Source organism: Populus euphratica, unplaced genomic scaffold (genome assembly GCF_000495115.2).
Source record: "Populus euphratica unplaced genomic scaffold, PopEup_1.0 scaffold5.1, whole genome shotgun sequence".
Classification (NCBI taxonomy): Eukaryota; Viridiplantae; Streptophyta; class Magnoliopsida; order Malpighiales; family Salicaceae; genus Populus; species Populus euphratica.
This window is the reverse complement of record NW_011499848.1, coordinates 1,802,271-1,821,946: the sequence shown is the minus strand read 5'-3', so window position 1 is coordinate 1,821,946 and position 19,676 is coordinate 1,802,271. Positions and strand designations below refer to the sequence as shown.

Sequence of the window (19,676 nt, the reverse complement as noted above, 5' to 3'; positions counted from 1 at the left end):
AAGGTATATAAAATTATGATACAAATTATTTTTCAAAACAATATCTTATTTTAAAATATATCAAAATTATTATTTTAGTTTTTTATAACAGCATAACAAAACCATAAAAAAATTAATTTATTGAGTGTTTAGGTGTTGTAGTTGGGCAACACTTTTTTTAAAAAATATTTGTTAATCTTGTTTTATGTGTTAATATCAAAAATAAATTTAAAAAAATAAAAATATTATTTTAATATAATTTCAAATAAAAAAATATTTTAAAAACTATCTTTATCACTTTAACAAGCACACCCTTCATATTTTTTCAAACTAAAAACATCTAAAAATACAAGCAAAATCTATGGAAACACTCTTTAAGAGCATCTCTAAGATAGAAATGCTATTTTAAAAAGCTGAATTGATAAAATAGCATTTTAAATTATATAAATATATATTTTTTATCATGTATGCTCCAATGAAAAAAATAACCAATTAAAAAGCTAAATATATTGAAGTGGAGTAAATAAGTATTTTATTTTTTAAAATGATTTTAATGTTATTTTTTTTACTTGGTTATATTTTATTGGTTTATTTTTTTATTAACACCACTTTATTAGTTTTGGTTTTTTTAAGAGATATATAAAAATAATATTTGCGAGAGAAAAAAATTTGCATTTTATTTAATTTCTTCCTGTAGCAAGGAAAAAAAAAAAAATCAAAATATTATTTTTCTTATTTTTAACTCTCCATTTAGCACCTGCGCCTGGATTCTTAACATCATCATCGTGCATTTTGACAATTATGACTGGATTTTATTTTTAACCCTGAGAAGTAGCATCTGATTGACTTGATTTTACCCCGTCATCATTCTGCCGATTATAACTAAATGAAGGAGAAGGAAGAGTTATAGCAAATCAGCTCAGCCATTGAAGCATTCGATCGTGCATGTCCACGGTCCACCCATTAGTTAGTGGTCTGATGTTGTTGTAGAAGTGACCTGCCTGCACTTAAGCCAGCCCATTGTATGACTCTGAAAACACTTTTGATTTAACTGCGAACCACTTAACTGATTAAGGATGAACTCTTACCTAACTCTTCATACACCTATGCTCCCCTCTCGTTGTCTCCCAACGTGGTTACCAAAAGGGATCTCACTAGTCTAATGGAAGAAGTAGCTTTCGGGTAGTGATGGAGACACTGCGGCGCAACGAGGGATGCTATTATTAATCTTGTTTCGTTGAAAATAGTTTTTTTTTTTAAATAGATTTTTGTAGAAAATAAATTTTTAAAAAATAAATTATTTTATAATATTTGATAGTATAATAAAAATAAATTGAAAAATATCATTTAATATGTAGTTTTTTCATAGTAAATAAAATGAAAATTAAATTTTTAATATTTTAATATATATTTTCAAGTTTATTAAAAGAATAAGGAAAAATCTAAAAGATAAAAAAGTTGGATGATTGTGAAATTTAAAAAAAAATATAAAATTTATATTTTAAAAAAATAACAATAAAAAGATTGGGACCGAATCCAACAAAAAAGTTGAAAAGTTATGAAATTGAGAATAAAAAACATGATTTTATAAATTATTTCAAATAAAATAAAATAAAATAAAAAAATAATCATCAAATTTAATAAATAAATTAATTGAAAAAAGAATAAGTTAAAAAACAATTAAAATAATAAAAAATAAAGTTAATATAAAAATCAAATTTTAGGGTATGAATTAAAAAAAAAAAACAAGATTCAAAATAAAATATACATCAATCAAAATATTGATAATTAAATTTGATACAATCAATAAATAACATAATATTTTATAAAAAAAATTACAACTTTTAAAAAATATATTCTACCTAAAATAAAATATTTTTCTGAAAGCCAAGTTAATCTAAATTTTTTTATTTGCTGATTTTTCTAGTAATAAAAAAAATAAAAATAATTTTTAAAAAATTGCTTTTTAGTAATTTTCATGGCTTCTAGAATATGTTTTCCTGTTGATTGGGATGAATTATTTTAAAGGTATATCTCCCATGTTGACATAGTATATTAAAAAAAATTAATTTTTTTTAATGTTGATTTGAACATGAAAAATTAAGGATAGAAACCTCTTTAATCATCAAACTAATTCACTAAGATTTTCATTACATTGATTAGTATAAATATAACCTCATTTGATTAAATTGAAAAACAAAGCTTTCATATTAAATTTAATCAATATTTTCTCAAACTTATTCATTGAAAAATATAACAGAATTAATATAGAAAATTCAAATAATTTTTTTATAATATTGGAATTACAAAAAAAAAAAAATATTTGGTGCGTTTATGACTTCGAAAATCACGCTAACTCGCTAACTCGATACTACGTGTGCTTTAAGAAAGAGAGAAAAAAAATGATAGATGTAAGAAAAACAAGACGAGAACACTCAGAGAAAAAAAAAAAAAAAAAAGCATGTTAGTACTTTTCAAAAGCCGATCTGGCTTTTGTTTACAAATATTTTTTGGGATCCTGAGGAAACAAATCACCAAGTTACTGAATAATAATTAAATGACACGGAATGATTGAACCGATGCTTAATCGGATCATGTTTTCATGGATATTATGCTTCTAGAGATGATAATTGAAGGAGTGCAAAATTTCAGGACTCCCTTTTCGAAAGGGAGGGGGGAGAGACGACTCGAAGACAACCTTTTGACCCACAAAAGCTACAATGTAGGCCCAAAAAGTTTTCCTTCGGGTCATTCAATGATGTGGTCCAGCGAACCAAAATCATAGAGCCCATTAGTGGTCAAAAGAGTAAAGCGGTGGACATCAAAAGGCATCATCGTAGAGACGAGTCACAGGCACCAATTAATCATGCTAATCGCAATGAAACCCTAATTACCATAATTAAATCCTCAAATTCTTGCGCGCAGACTGGGCTTAAAAGACATGTGTCGTTCACTGGACCCACAGATATTAACAAAAAAATGCAAAGCTAATGAAAACACGAAACAAAACACGCTGTCAAAGACAACACAAAAAACATAGAATACTCCTCTCTTTAAAATTTATCCTTCGAAATCCCTTACCACTCAAAGCTTCTCTCTCCCTGCTTGTCTTTAATTTCCTCAGCAAGCCATACGTGAACCCCTTCCTTTTTATAAGCATTACACAAGCAAGCACAAGCATTCCTTGACTCCTCTCGCTTTGCTGTCTTGTCCTGCCGCTCTCTGTCATTATTGTCCAAAATGGGGCTTCTCTTTTACGTCATCTTCTCTTTGTTTTTCGCTTCACCACCTGTTTCCTCCTCTCGAATTCTAGCACCACAGCCTTCCGAGACGACAGTCCTTGATGTCGCCGCCTCCATTCAAAGAACCAAAAACATTTTCTCTTCTGGCCCTAAAATGTCACCGTTTAACCAGCAAGAGAAAGAAACTACCTCGTCAGAACTAACAGTAGAGCTGCTTTCTAGAACTTCCATTCAAAAAACCACACACACTGACTACAAGTCGCTAACCTTATCTCGCCTCCAGCGTGACTCTGCCCGAGTCAAATCTCTCGTGACTCGTTTAGATCTAGCCATCAATTCCATTTCCTCGTCAGATCTTAAACCACTTGAGACGGATTCAGAATTCAAATCTGAGGATCTACAGAGCCCGATTATATCTGGCACGAGTCAAGGAAGTGGTGAGTACTTCTCCCGAGTTGGAATCGGAAAACCACCAAGTCAAGCTTATTTAATACTCGACACTGGTAGTGATGTTAACTGGGTACAATGCGCACCCTGCGCTGAATGTTATCAGCAAGCGGACCCCATCTTTGAGCCGTCTTCATCGGCTTCCTTCTCAACTCTATCTTGCAACACCAGGCAATGCAGGTCCCTCGACGTATCAGAATGCCGGAATGACACGTGTCTCTACGAGGTTTCGTATGGGGACGGGTCTTACACCGTTGGTGATTTTGTTACTGAGACTATTACTCTTGGCTCAGCCCCAGTTGATAACGTGGCTATCGGCTGTGGACATACTAATGAAGGATTGTTTGTAGGAGCCGCTGGCTTGCTTGGGCTCGGCGGCGGCTCGTTGTCCTTCCCTTCTCAGATCAATGCGACGTCATTTTCTTATTGCCTCGTGGATCGCGACTCTGAGTCTGCTTCAACTCTCGAGTTCAACTCAACTCTCCCTCCTAACGCTGTTGCTGCTCCGTTGCTCCGGAACCACAATCTGGATACCTTTTATTATGTTGGATTAACGGGACTGAGTGTAGGTGGGGAGTTGGTTTCGATTCCTGAATCGGCGTTTCAAATTGATGAGTCGGGAGATGGAGGGGTAATTGTTGACTCGGGAACGGCGATTACTCGGTTGCAAACGGACGTTTACAACTCTCTGCGTGATGCCTTTGTAAAGAGAACGAGGGACTTGCCGTCGACTAATGGGATAGCGTTGTTTGACACGTGTTATAATTTGTCTTCTAAAGGGAACGTGGAGGTGCCGACGGTGTCGTTTCATTTTCCTGATGGAAAGGAGTTACCGTTACCGGCGAAAAACTACTTGGTTCCGCTTGACTCGGAAGGAACGTTTTGTTTTGCTTTCGCACCAACGGCTTCGTCTTTGTCAATTATTGGGAACGTGCAGCAGCAGGGGACACGTGTCAGTTATGATCTGGTTAACCATCTAGTTGGGTTCGTGCCTAATAGATGCTAGTTTTTTTAACAGCTGGAGAAGTTTGAAAATTAAAGAAGAGGGTCATGGACACTGTCAGTGTTGACTAATGTTTATGGTTGAGGTTTTTTTATTACTGTTTCAGTTAACCCATGGTAAGTCTTGAAGAGGGAGTTTTACTGCTGTGGGGAGATGGGAAAGCTTCACAAAGTATAAAAAAAGTGATATAGAGTGTGAGGATGTTAGTTAATGACCAATGGGTGACCGTTGCCTTCTTGTCATTTTGTGTTATTTGAAAGAATCATGCAATGAGGAGATATATAGTATTAATTCAGTGTTTTATTTTTATTTTTTTGTTTTTTAAAATATTTTTTTATATTTTCTTGTATAGATATTTTCTAGTTATTTTTTTATGATTTTTATATGCATATAATATATATATATATTAATGTATTTTTAATTAAAAATTACTTTAAAAAAACATAATGCACCGTCACCAAACACTAAAAAAACGTTGGCTATAAGTTTCATTCATTTTCATGACTTCATAAAACATGCTGTTACACTTGGATTTTTCTTTTTCCCTTTTTTTTTAAATGGTGATCTGATCATGGTGCATTTGAATTTTTATTTATTTGTTTGTTTTGGTGCAGGGGATGTTTTCGTTCTGTTTCAGCTTTTAGGGATTTTGCACGTAGTATAGTACTACTTTATTGATTGACGAGTATTATTTGGGTGGGGGAACAGCTCACGTGCTTTTTAATGGCATTTGTGCCTTAGTTGACAGGGAAACTTGAGTCTTTGATCTGGGGCCTGGGATTCTTTTTTGGTGTGTGTGTGCGATTAGATGCGCATCAGCTCGCGAGCCATAACACCTTTCCACACGAAAAAATATTATTGATCTGGTATTTTCACGTCAAAATTAAGGGTCGTTTGCATGTAAAGTTCTAATTCAAGTCCCATGGCAACCGAAATAACAAGAGTTTGTTCGGGATTAGATGCTTTTCATAATATTTTTTAATTTTTTTATATTAATATATTAAAATAATTTGAAAACATAAAGATATATTAATTTAAAATAAAAAATTAATTTTTTTAAAAAATACCTTTCCACCACAATACATGCATCTTTATAACTTTAAATGTATCATGGTTTACAAAGCAAATTTCAGGTATGATTGAAATTATTGTAATGGTTGTGATTTAAAAAAAAATTATTTAAAAATATATAAAAATATAGTTTTTTATTTTTTTAAAATTATTTTTAAAATCATCATATTAAAAACTGAAGAAACACATTTTCAAGTGTATTTACAAACAATCTCTTCATTAATTTACATCGTGGATTTCTTCGAAGGATCTCATCAGTGTGCCTTGAAAGAGCCAGGTTGCTGTATGGTAAATCTACAAGGAAGAGTTCTTGTTTTTAAAAATATTATTTTATTTAAAATTTTATTAAAATAATATTTTTATTATTTTTTAAAATAATTTTTTATTAGTATATTAAAATGATAACAAAATATTATTTTTTTTTAAAAAATAACTTTTCATGCGCTTATATTCTGTGGCATACATTTTGAAGAATTCAAAGGATACGCGACTTGACATTAAACAAAATGCGCAATACATGCAGTGGACTGGAATAGACTGCTTGTCGCCATGCTAATGCGACCATTTATTGGGCCAGGCTTGTTGAAATTTACCCGAAACATGGATGGTATTAAATTTGTCTAGCAGGATTAGCCCGAAGTTTGTGGGACCTGAAATGCCTTCTTTAGAACTTTGAACCGTCTATTTTAATCTTTTTTACAATTACTTTTTGAAAAATCCCATTTTAAATCTTAAACTTTATAAGCATCCTAACACGTACTCGGGGAAAAAAATGATTATTTATAAAATTGCCATTATTTTTCATTTAATAGCTAAAAAATCATTGTATTAAATATTATAAATTTCCCATTAAATGAAAAAACATTAGCCACAAAACCTTTCATTTTTACCCCTCACCAGCCGGCTTCCAACCATGGATGACTTGGAAAAACAAAAATAAATCACGTAAGTCATCACAATATTTGTCGTATCAACAATGGACGAGACACAAACAACCTGTAATTTATCATATCAAATAAATAGAATTGAGACACGTACAATTGACAACTCAGTCATCTAAAATCAATTAATCACGGGATTTATTCTTTCTAAACGGTGGTTGATGAACGTGTAGAGATCGTAAAGCAAAATAGGGAGTATTGGGATTAGTTACAGATATTTAGTTTATTATTATAAAAGAATGCTAAATAAAAAAATTCAATAAAAATAAATAATTTAGGTATATTTAAAATTATAAGTACGTTAAACAAAACTAAAAACAACTATGCTTTCAATTAAAAATAATATAATACTAGAATATATTCTAAGCATGTATTTAAATTTATAATTGATATAAAATAAAAAATCATAGCATCCATGCTAACAATAAAATTAATTATACTAAAGTTAAAACAGAAAAGGTAATTATTTATTGAAGGATGTTAAAGTAATGAATCTTTTGCTATTGTCAATGATAGATTTTTTAATCTTAAAGCTTTATTGCTCATCATTTATATAACTATAATGTTTATAATATATCTCCTAAAATTTCAACAACACCACTTTAATTTATATACCTTTCTAAACAAGGTCCTTGAACCAAATATTATATAATTTAAATATCATTGAACAAGATAAATCCAAGCTCTAATTTTTTTTTAAAAAAAAACAAATCATAAAAAGAAAAAAAAATACTAAAAATAAAGTGAGGAGGAATGTCTAACAATTTAAAAAATTCAAATTGAAAGCTCTTCCTTCATCTCTTTTTTTACTATAAATTTTAAAAGCTAAAAAATTAAAAAAAAATCATTTTCACTATTATCAATCTTTTGATTAACTAACAATTATAAATGAATAATTAAATTTAGAAAAAAATAGCTATTTGAGTAATAAAACCAAAAGTTTTTTACATTATTTTTTTCACCTATAATTTATTCAATTAAAATAAATTTCCAACAAGATTTGATCTTAAAAAAAGAGGGTTATAATTTTGCGATTGACCCATAAAGGAGTGAATTGCAAGTTAAAGCCTAAAGGATCAATATGTCAAAAGGTTCATCTTGCATACCAGAAATTTCATCTAGCTTCCAAGGACTCTTTTTTTCTTCATGTACGGGGAATATCCTTACTAAGGTTCCTAGATCGAACAGCCCATGGCAGGAGGCAAAAACGCTGAGAGTTGGAAGTTCTGTTGGTGACAGCGAGGTGATTAGGTTATATTTAATTGATTTTAATTAATCGGGGCAGGAGCATCAAACACCTAGCTGTTCGTTGACTAAAATTCTCTCTCAACAAAGTGCCTCAAAAGAGCTAGGTGTCAGATGCATTCAATACTAAAGTGGATACAAATAAAATAAATAAAATAAAATAAATTACAGTAAAAATGTGAAGTCCAAAAGAAACAAGCATCGACCCCAATTTCCAAAATGGGACCAACCTGCCTGATTTATTTCAATCCAGTTTCTTCCGAGAGAATGTAAATTTATTTTATTATTTTTTTTACATATGCAAGGCATTTTGAGCTATTCGCACACATTAAATTACATCCCTGTATCCCAAAGAAAACTTACACTTTACGGTATGTGACCATTAATTTTGTGAGCAAATAAAATTAAACCAGAGACCACATAGAGAAAATACCCATTAATCCTATTCATTTTACCAGCTCAGTCACCCAAATGCAAATTTAATTCCATCTAACCCAATGAATCCCCGTGCTTGTGACACCAGCCAAACATCATTTTCGTTTTTATTTTATATTTTTATAGCCTAGAAATCAATCCAGATTTTCATTGACATTTGATAAGGACATTCTGATAAATAATCAGGGAAGCATGTGCTCATTAAGATGATTAATTTAGCTATATAATGCTCATAACAAAAGATGTTGAAAACCGTTGGAACAAAAATTTTATGAAATTGAAATACCTCTTATAATTCACAGATGCACAAAATGACTGTAAATTTATTTTATTGCAAACAATCTCATGAGTAACCAACGGAAACCTCGAATAATCCATTCGTGTTGAAGACAACCTTAAAAAGGTTAACATGGTCTGGGTAGAACATGGTTTCGACCTCCTTTCTTTTCGTATAAACACGTTGCATCTGTCCTGATAAGCACCCGCTTTCCTCAAGCTTGGAGCGGTGCGTGCAGAGGCGAAGACAATGCACGCTCATGCTGCGCGACCATCATGAATCATGATTGTGCTGGTGTGGAGAGCGATCATCAGTAAGAATTTAAAGGAAAGGCTTGTACGTGACACGTGCCCAATGTGATAGGTACTTCTGACTGACCATCACTGGACACGGGTTATATATGCAGTGCGCCTCCGTCGTTTATATGATAACATGATGAATGCATTGCCTGAGCCGGGATGTCTCTCTATCCCATCCCGTCATAAAAGGCCAGAACTAACGCCGCTATTCATCTTTTATTGTGGAATTTTAGATTACAGTAAGCATTGTTTTTTAAAATATTTTTTATTTAAAAATATATTAAAATATTATTTTTTATTTTTAAAATATTATTTTTAATATTAATATATTAAAATAATCTAAAAATATATAGAATATTAATTTAAAATATTTTTAAAATATAAAAATAAATAGAGGAGAGAGTTAGATTATTAATACTGATGTATCAAAGGAAGTTTCAAATGGTATGTGTACTTTAATTTTAATCTAATCATCAACATGTAAAGATTAATGAGAAATTATTTGTTATTAACGTAATTGGAGTATAATTCATGATTTATCAATTGTAAATCTAAGAACAGGTTTAATGATCGTGGAGGTTTACTCGATTTATTAAGTTTTTAATGAGAAATTATTTTAAAAAAATTATTATATCAATACAAGGGATGCATCTGTAAGGTTATTCTAAAAAATAATTATAGTTTCGATTAATGATACTAATACAGACTTTATCATTAAAAAGTGAATCGCCAATCATACATGTGAGATTTTCATTTATTTTATTTTATTTAGTATGGATGGGTTTTAATTAGGTCGTAAGAGATTAATTACACCAACACCGATGTCAGTAGCAAAGACAGTCCATTTAAGTGAAAAACTAAAGGGTAAAGGTTAAATATTTTTGAGCCGATACTGTTCATGCATTGACACATTATTGTTGACTTATTATGCATTTTCAATAATTTATTCTGGCATTTCAAGATTTATTTTAATCAATTTAATTCTAATTAAAAATCAATTGGTTTTAATTTCTTGAATTATGATGAAATTAAAAGGAAAAGGGTCAAGATGAAAAAAATACTAAACATGAGTAACATCCTATAATATTTCTAAATAATATACTTAAGCTATTAAATTTTAAAAACAGCACAAATTAGACAATTTATGTTTCTTTAGATTTCAAGAACCTTAGTTATTGCATAAAAGTTTATTTATAGTATTTTTTCAATCCTTTGTCAAAGAAAAAGGTTGCAGGTTTTCGGGGACGAGAAAAAAGATCGTCATTCAAGTTATTTTTCACTGTCAAAGTAGATCTTTCATATCCTTGGGTATCATGAGATAAGAGAGGTTGCTGGATTTTTTTTAAGATAAAAAATTTTATTACTCAAGCTATTTTTAGCCATGAATTTTTTTTTTTAATATCTATGAGTTTCATTCAATTTTTTTTTTTTTTAATATCTATGAGTTTCATGAGATGAAAGAGTTTTGATAGTAATTATTTAGAATTTCAATATTACCCGAAAAAATAAATATAAATTGAGAAATATAAATATAATATGATTTAATTTTATAATTTTGTATATTTTTTGGTATTAAGAGTTGATAGGTTTATTAATGGATGTTTCAAAGATGTCAGTGAGGTGTGTTTTAATTGAATTAACTTAAAACTTTGATTTTTTGTACAAAAGAGGTCTGTTTTGATTTTCTGACAACCATGGGTGGCTTAAATTAAGACTCATAAATGACATGTCGTATATGTATTTTTTAAAAAAAAAGAGCTGGACACCAGCCTCTTCACAGTATATAGAATATAAAACAAAATTCAGGTGTGCGCCTCTTTGCTTAAAAGCCCACACACGTGGTTGATTTTCCATGCAATGGCCTCGGCATATTGGGTCATATGCTCGAGAGTCTAGTTGTTTTTTGGTTATTTTATTTTATTTTTATTAAATGTTAAATTTAAATTCAAGAAGATTTTTTACTGAACTCGTTTGAATTTATAATCTGGAGTACATGTTTGATGGGTTGAGTCATAGCATCCCGGTAATTTGTTTTTCCTGACAGTGCTTTATTTAATTGATATATTTGTTCTTAAGTAATTTTTAAATTCATGTTTTAATTGATATTTGTTGTGTGTGATTTCTTTTATTTAACCTTTTTTATATAATTTTTTTTTTGAGGGAGTCATGTGTATTTATTTTTCTTAAAATAATATTTTGATTTATTTATAATTTTTTTAATATTTAATATAGATTAGCTTTGTTTTTTATAATAAAAATATTTATTTTCATATAATATATTATAATATGTGCTATCTTGTATGATATTTTTTTTATTTTTTTCAATTGATTTAATATATACATTTATTTATATTATTTTTTGATTGAATAAAAAATTAATTTTAATAAATAAATTCAACTAGAACAACTAAGTATATATTCTGTTGTACAATACTAAATATTTTAATTTATATTTATTTTTTGATTTGATTTTTAATTATTATTAATATTTTTTTCTCATATATTAACACAGTTTTTAATAAACATGCCAAAAGTTAATATATATAATTTTTTTATAGGAAAAAAATACCCGATTCTCGGTATATTGTACTTATAATAGCTAGTTAAAAACTAGACTCTGTTGGATTAAAAATGAAACTCATTTCGGTGCAGAATTTGACAAATAATAGCGCGTGGCGGCAGTGCATTTCCTTCTCGCAAGTCGCGAGACGGTCCAAAACACGCAATAAGCAAAATGTTGGCGAATCAAAGCGACTTCCTCCAACATTTCTGTTAACTGCAAATTTTATCTCTCTCTAGCCGTTTGAGTTTCAGTTTCCCCTCCATTTCGCGCAGCGTTCCTCAAAATAAACACTGCCATTATCTAGTCTCGCACACTCTCCATTGACCTTCCTCTCTCCCCTTGTTTCTCACGTTTCCAGTCCCCGCCCCCCTCCTACATTTGCTTGGTCAAAACTGTTTTCAATTTGACCTCCCCATTAACCATGCTTTAACCATTCAACTCATCCTTCAAACCACTCTCTCTATCAGAAAAACGCCATGAACGACTCTCATAGTTCCTCCTCCGATTCCACCTCCAAGGCTGCCATCGATCAGGTTCTCTTTTCATCCAACTCTCCAATTTCCTCTCTCTCTCTACAACAGTGTAATTTTCAATTTCGTGATCTTAAATAACGAGGCAGTGGTTTCAAAATTCACGTTTGATTGATGTTCGATGTTTCTTACTTTGTTTTTATCAAATTTAGAAATCATTCAGTGTTTATGTTTTGGTTTCGAGTCCTTTCAGTATCTTGCGAGTCCCGTACCACCCGGGTGGGACCAACATGCACATCTACTGTACAACGTCAGTACTGGAGTTTTTCAGTCCAGTGGCCATTTTTAGTATATGTCGACACTAACGTTTGGATTAGGGAACAATTAAGATTGATAGCTCTTTTTTTTATATATAATTCCTGTAACTACGATTTAATTTTACAACTGTTACTGGAACAATTCTTTATTATTTTTAACCATTTTAATGCTTGAGTATGCTGAATTCGGAGTTTGTTTGTTTTGTCTATGCTTGATTGTGGTTGCAGAATGTAGGGAGGAGTCGAAGAAATGGGAATGGTGATCAAATACTGGCGACCGATATACCTCGCCACTGGCATGATATTTTCTGGTTAGGAGTCTTTTTGTTTCATTTGATGGGATTAGCACTTGCTCTTGCAGTTCTTGGGCTCAATAGGTTTAAGAAATCAGATAGGTTTAATTTCGATAGATATACTAATAACATAACTGGCACCGTGGGAAATAGTCATGGACTTACGGAGGATTATTGGCCAATGTATGGTCTTGGTGGTGGAGTTGGGACTGTACTTGGATGGGCTTGGTTGTTGCTGCTTGGTTTTCAGGCGAATCATATGATGAAGATCTCGGTGCATATTTTGACTACTTATCTTGCTGTGGTTAGTGTTTTGTGTTTCTGGAGCGAGCATTTTTTTTGGGGTGTCACGTTTGCAATTGGTGCTGCTTTGCAGTTTTTATATGTCATATCTGTTATAGACAGGTACGAGCTTGAAATGATATGTTTTTGCATTAAATGTTATTATGGTTAGTGTCTGGTGCTTGTAAAGGGGTGTCCTTGGCTCACAATTTCATTACTTTCGTGCCAAAGGTTGAAAAGTTCTAGAAGAGAGTTGTGCATCTTATGTTCATGCAGTGACAAGCTGAGCACTTAAATTTGAGTTTGAAGTGTTCCTTATTGCTCCTTGTCAATGTGCTCTTCTTTAATCATTGACCATTTTTGTTATGCTGGCCTCTATATCAGTGCTTTGCTTGTGAATCATTATATTATAAACTTACAGTCTTCTAATTTAGTCAGGTCAAAAGCTTTTAACTTATTGTATTGCCTTAGTAAATTTGAAATGTAGTTGATTATCTATAATTTTAGCCCGTGTAATCTTTAGAAGAATGATTTTATCGCCTAAATAGGCATAAATTTTACTTATTTTTTCATTGTCATTAATTGTTTTATCCAAAGCTTTTGTTTTTTCAATTCTCATGAAATTGTTATTACGAGGCTTTGAACTGTATAAGAAGCACACCTACATGAAAAATAGATTTTAGTGCAGTCCTGCTAAATTTGTTTTGTGAAAGCTAAGATATATTCTTCTTCCCGGAGAAGATCTGGAACATGTCAATTTGCAGGGGTCAAGTTTATTCTTCACCGTCTATATCTTAAAGCAAACGTGGTAATTATTATGCACTGTAGTTTCAGTGATTAAATCATGCATAGATCACAAGTGTCTGGAGTCAAACCTTTTCCCTTTTTTCTTTAAACTTGAATATTTACATTGAGTTTCACTAAGGTTGTTTCACTATATTTTTTTTCTCCCATATTCCTTTCCAATTGGTGAACTTGTAATGAAACAACCTACAGATCTATCATGATAGTGATAAAATTTAGAACACTATGCTTGTGCAATCAAGCAGTATATAAACTTTTCCTTAATGCCAAAGCAGATGCAATATTTAGTTTCCTTTAAGGGTTCTTTGTCTAACGGAAAACTTGAATTTCTAGAAATCCCTCTGACCATTTGCTATTATTTCAGACTCCCATTTACCATGCTGGTGCTTCAAAAAGCTGTGAAAATGGTATGGAGCCTTCCTGAAGTTATGAGAGTTTCGTATGCATTCATGCTAGTCATGCTTTTGTGGATGGGATTGTGGTCTTTTGGGGCAGCTGGTGTTGTGGCTTCAAACATCAACCTCAATGGGCGCTGGTGGCTTCTTGTGGTGAGCTGGCAAGTTTTGCTCTTTATTCCATCTTTTGTTACTGGGATGAGAACTGCAACAAAGCTCTACTAGAACATCCCTTAGCTATAAGAGACCTTTTATTGTTGTTAATTGCACACCCAGGTTTTGTCACTAAGCTTATTTTGGACGGGTGCAGTCCTCTGTAATACTGTACATGTTATAGTGTCTGGGATGGTGTTCCTTGTTCTTATTCATGGTGGCCGAGAAGCAGGATCAATGCCTCCCAACTCTTTGATGAAGTCTCTGAGATATTCTGTAACGAAATCTTTTGGCAGCATTTGCTATGGATCACTCTTTACTGCTGCAATTAGGACACTGCGGTGGGAGGTAGACATGCCAAAATTTCCTTTTCTCTAACTGTTTTGCTAGCCTGTTTCCAAGATTGATTTTGTTTCTGTTTCTCCATTTTTTAACTTCGAAGTACATTTTAGATCAGGGGATTGCGGTCAAAGATAGGCAAGAATGAGTGCTTGCTTTGCTGTGTTGATTTTCTATTTCATCTCGTGGAGACTCTTGTCCGCTTTTTCAACAAGTATGCATACGTCCAGGTACTTTCTGTTAATTATTTGTCTCCTGTGCATTATTTTATTGTCCAACTAAGTGTCTATTCATTTTCAGTAACATTCTACTAAGATGACCTTGTGGTCCATTAATCATGAAGATTGCCAGCACAGAGAAACTTTTAAGAAAACTGTTAACATTTTCAATTTTTTTCAGTCATGAATTTCGTAGACAATGAAATGTCCCTTTTCTCCTAATGATTGAAGCTTGTGTTCCAGAGCAATTTTTTGACATTGGTGCCCCTAAATTATACTTTATGGGAGAGAAAAAAGTTACCTGGAAATTTTAGGACTTAGGAAATGACATCATGAATTTTAAAAGAGAATGGTGAGGGAGAAACAGAGGATCGAGGAGAAAAATGAGGTAGAAACATGTTAGTAAAAGAGGATGATGAATTACATTTTATACATTGAAAGGAATATCCTTAATGCATGGAGGGATGTTTTCACACAGGGTCATCGTAGTCAAGTAATACATAAGAAATAAAATAAAATTTCTTAATTAAATACCACTTTATGACCAATGTATTGGAAAACTAAATCCTAGTAGGAAAAAAAATAAAAGCTCTAAGAAAAAGCCTTCATCTAAACCAAATTTCAAAATGTTTGGTACCAGACCTCCATCAGAAAGCTTTTTGGAGCAGAATAGTAGGCTGTTCAGAGGGTAGACAGTGTATGGGATTGAGAAATGTGATGAGCCTCCTGCTCTGGACCTCCCTGGCACTCATAAAAAAATCATGAATTTTCACTAGAAAAAGATAGATTTGGCGCATTTTGAAGGCTTTAAGGCTGTATTAGCGAAGACCACAATAAAGTCATAAGAAGAGTTACTGTGAATGGAATTAAATAAAAAAGTACAGCTCTAAGTTTTTGGAATTTGACGGCTTGTTTGGATTGATGGAAGTTATGGAAAGTGAAGGAGGTGGCCTTAGGCCACCCCTGTTGCTAATATGCTGGTTTTAGTCGAGAATGGTAATGCATGTGAAAATACTCACCAAACAGCCTTTTATGACCCTACTTGGATTTTGACAGCTTGTTAGAGTAGTTTTAAGGAAATGTGTTGCATAAGTGGATAGTTTTTATTTAAGTAGCAGAAACATCAACTCCTAAGATATTCTAAGAGACATCTGTCTCATGCTACGCCTATCAATATACACATGAACTTGTTATCCTATAATAGCATTTGATTTCTTGTTTTAGAGGGGGAGGGGCTGGCATGTTTTGGTGTTGCCGATTGACTAATGACTAAACTATGTTCTGTTTTATTGGCCTTAGCCTTTGTAATATAATTTTATTGTTTGCAAGATTTCTATCAAACATGGCCTGAGTATTCAAGGTGGCATATGTTTCTACTTTTGTGGCTTCACTGGCAGACGATGTATCCCTCAGTACAGAAGCCTCTTGTTTTCATGGAATTTTACTTCTACTTTTTTTTTTTGAGTTCATTAGAACTTTGTTGGTTTGCCATCATTCATGTGCCACTTCTTGAAAATTTATACAAAAATTCACGTATTTGTTTTGCTCCCTCCAGATAGCTGTTTATGGGAAAAGTTTTAACCGTTCAGCTAGGGATGCCTGGGAATTGTTTCAATCAACTGGAGTTGAAGCAATCATCGCCTATGATTGTTCAGGTGCAGTTCTACTGATGGTAACGCTTTTGGGTGGGCTCATCACCGGGACTTGCTCAGCTGTCTGGACTCATATTAAATGGGATGATGATAGAGTGACCATGGTGGGATCCACTGCAATGTTGATGGGAATGGTCTTGGTAAATTCTCTTTTTCATTGATGTCTTTTTTGGAATTGACAATCTATTTTATTCTAAAACTGCGTGTGGCATTTAATGGACGTGGAGTTGGAAGTCTTGAACCTTCTTGGTTATTTAAGAAGTTGGGTTTCAGAATTATAACTTAATTGATGTGGCAACTTACCCATCATCTGGCCTCATGATCATCCAGTCCCTTTTTCTAGCTACTTCACCCCTAATTAGAGTGTATCACTCATTTGCATACACACACACACACTTTCAAATCTGATCTTGCATGACATTTCCATTTTATGAAGTATCAATGGACAGCATGCGCTCTCCTCCTCCTCCTCCTCCTCCTTGTTGCATGCATTTCTTTAATAAAGCAGTAATCAATTTATGGATATTTCACTTAGATAAACACATAGATGTCTCCTCCCCTGATTGAAATAGTATTTTTTATAGTGGTCACATGCTTATTGAATGCAAAATCTGTCAACTTATGGACGAAACCCTACAAATGAAAGAACTTGATCCCAATTAAATATAGTTGAGGGAAATCAAGCCTGAAATTAGAGGTTGAGGGATTAGTTCTCAAATGAGGTATAAGTTTACGGGAGATGGCACCCTGCATGGTAAGGAGCATTCCATCAGCTTTCCCCTCTTTTATTTCATTATGCATATTATACGAGTGGTGATTTTCCATTATCCCCGCACAGCAAATACCCCTTTACAGTTGTTGGGTTGTATCAATTAAAGGCTGACTTCGGCTCCATGCAATGCTGAAAAAAAGTAAATGAAAGCCAACCATTTGTCAACCACAAAATTAGGGGGTGGCGTGCAAAAGCACTAATCAACAATGAGTTGATTTTAATCTGAATCATGAACCATTGACCGTGCTCTCATTCATCCATGACTACCATTTATTTCATTTTGATGCTGTGTGAGTTCATCTGTATAGACATGCCATATTTTTCCGTTGGAGCTTAAACAATGGATGTGCTTGCTACAGGTTGGACTAGCTATGGTGGTTGTTGAAAGTGCTGTTACATCCATATATATCTGTTACGCAGAAGATTCCCTGTTAATACATAGATGGGATGCTGAATTCTTCAACCAATTGTCTGAGGCACTACACCAGCGTCTTCAACATAGAAGTTCCCGGGCAAGGGAAGTATTGACCCAGAATCGATTGAATGTTGGCATACAGGAAAATGCCCCCCTCTGACAAGCTTCGCCCAAGCAAATTTTGTCCAGAAACACGCACTGTAATTCGTTGTACTATATTCCATCGATCGAAGTTCTTGAATCATTTTGTTTTCTGGGACCTTGATCGCGCAGAAATCAAAAGGGTTGGTAAAAAATCAGTTGCGGGCTGCATTTATTCAGGTATAGCTTTCCCTCTTTTTTTTTTTTTGGTGTATGAAGTTATAGTATCGTTTTACAAGACATGGTACAGATGTTCCTTCCAATCTTCATGGATTCGTAAGTGGTATCATTAACGGAACCCTCTCGGACTCAGCTCAGCCATTGTGCTTTACAGTGGTTTGTTTTATTTTCGTAGTACATTTTCTTCTTTTGCATATTTAAATGTTTACCTTTATTTTCTTAAAAAAATAAAATAAAATTCGGATTAAAAAATAAAATAAAATCTGGAACCCCGAGCCTTCAATCTGGGATTCGTTCTTGCTCGTTGAGGTCGGTCCAACCTTGTCTACTCCTATTGTTTAGCGAAGGCACCACCATAATCTTAGCACAAGCCCATGTAAGGCTAGGATAACATATTTAAGCCCAAGGGGTGCAAATGGCAAATTGGCCCGGGAAATGGAAAAATGGTTCGTAGATGAGAGACATGCACCGGAGATTTAAGAGGGTGTAATCAAAAGCCTGTTATGATAAAATACAAGTTATATTTTATTATTATTATTATTATTATATAACAAATATACTGCACTATTCACTGTAATAACGGAAAGATGTTCATGTCCCTAGCAAAAAATTGGTCTTATATTTTTATTTAAGGGTGTTTTTATATTTTCATATAAATTATTTTTTATTATTAATTTGTGTGGAAATATTTTTATTTGTATAGAGTATTTTTTGAAACGTTAAAATAAAAAAATATTTAAAAATAAAAAAATAAATTATTTAGCGCCGGAGTATATAAGTATTTTTTATTTTTTATATATAGTAGAATTACAAAGTACCATTAGAATGCATTGGATTGAGGGTATTACAGTTTTTCGAGTCTAATTTTGTTGTTAATTGTTGATTTTCATAGGGATAGTGTAATAATTTATCATTAAAACAATATTTTTAATTAGAAAAGGCTATTGATGGCAAGTGGGTGATCTCTGCACTGTTCAAACAATGCATGTAATATCATCTATCGGCCAAATTGTAGTGTTGTTGTCTACTTGGATAAGCCCTTGAAATTTTTTTGTTTTTTGTTTTAATTTATTTTTTATTTTGATTTTAAATCTTATTTTTTTAATTGTTGTTTTATTTTTTTATGTTTTTGTGTAATTTGTTTTTTTGATTTTATTATTCAATGTTTTATTTCTTATGAATTAAAAATCATGATTTTTTTATATATAGTATTTTAAGTTTAAGAATTTGAGTTAGAAGCTTGAAAAGTTAATAAGGATTAATATTGTTTTTGTCTTATTTTTTTTTAATATTCTTGTTTGATATTATTTTTTATAAATAATAAATTTGGGTTTTTTAATTTTTTTATTAAATTATTTTAATTTCATGATTTAAAATATAAATTTATTAAATTAATCTGAATTATTTTTAATATATACGCTACTTGTTTATCGTGCTGGTTTGGATTTGCTCACACTAGATTTTTTTAGCTTGTTTATTTAGCTGGTAAGGATTATAACTTGATTGTTAGATTTATTATAAAAAAAAAAACACACTTACCGTACCTAGATATTTCCGGGAATCGGCCAATGACGGGTACTGGTCTAGTTGCCAAACTAGGACGAAAAGAAGCTGTACTGACACGGTATGATCTTCATTAAGATCGCAACGAGATTTTCTCCTCTTGTCTCAGTATATGCTTCTTCTCCCTTCCTCTCTCTTCTCGAACGCCACCATCCCTGTTTTATTATCCCGAGGCTCTGC

The 19,676-nt window shown here is 32.2% G+C and overlaps 2 protein-coding genes across 2 annotated transcripts; both read left to right on the top strand.

Annotated features, from left to right (window-relative positions):
* Positions 1-3,004: 3,004 nt before the first annotated feature.
* Positions 3,005-4,977, top strand: LOC105113752 (Eukaryotic aspartyl protease family protein). The gene has a single exon (XM_011010058.1). The coding sequence runs from the start codon at positions 3,220-3,222 to the stop codon at positions 4,672-4,674; it is 1,455 nt and encodes a 484-aa protein (XP_011008360.1). The 5' UTR covers positions 3,005-3,219; the 3' UTR covers positions 4,675-4,977.
* A 6,702-nt stretch (positions 4,978-11,679) lies between these two features.
* On the top strand, positions 11,680-18,105 carry LOC105113745 (CTL-like protein DDB_G0274487). The gene is made up of 7 exons (XM_011010044.1): positions 11,680-12,035; positions 12,518-12,987; positions 14,033-14,216; positions 14,340-14,564; positions 14,669-14,785; positions 16,329-16,565; positions 17,557-18,105. The coding sequence occupies exons 1-7, from the start codon at positions 11,979-11,981 to the stop codon at positions 17,770-17,772; spliced, it is 1,506 nt and encodes a 501-aa protein (XP_011008346.1). The 5' UTR covers positions 11,680-11,978; the 3' UTR covers positions 17,773-18,105.
* Positions 18,106-19,676: the final 1,571 nt, after the last annotated feature.

Excerpts from the sequence above, each read along its gene's own strand:
- LOC105113752 (XM_011010058.1), top strand. The coding sequence starts at position 3,220 with ATGGGGCTTCTCTTTTACGTCATCTTCTCTTTGTTTTTCGCTTCACCA.
- LOC105113745 (XM_011010044.1), top strand. The coding sequence starts at position 11,979 with ATGAACGACTCTCATAGTTCCTCCTCCGATTCCACCTCCAAGGCTGCC. Across the intron at positions 12,988-14,032 it reads GTCATATCTGTTATAGACAG|ACTCCCATTTACCATGCTGG; the intron begins GTACGAGCTTGA and ends CTATTATTTCAG. Across the intron at positions 16,566-17,556 it reads TGTTGATGGGAATGGTCTTG|GTTGGACTAGCTATGGTGGT; the intron begins GTAAATTCTCTT and ends TGCTTGCTACAG.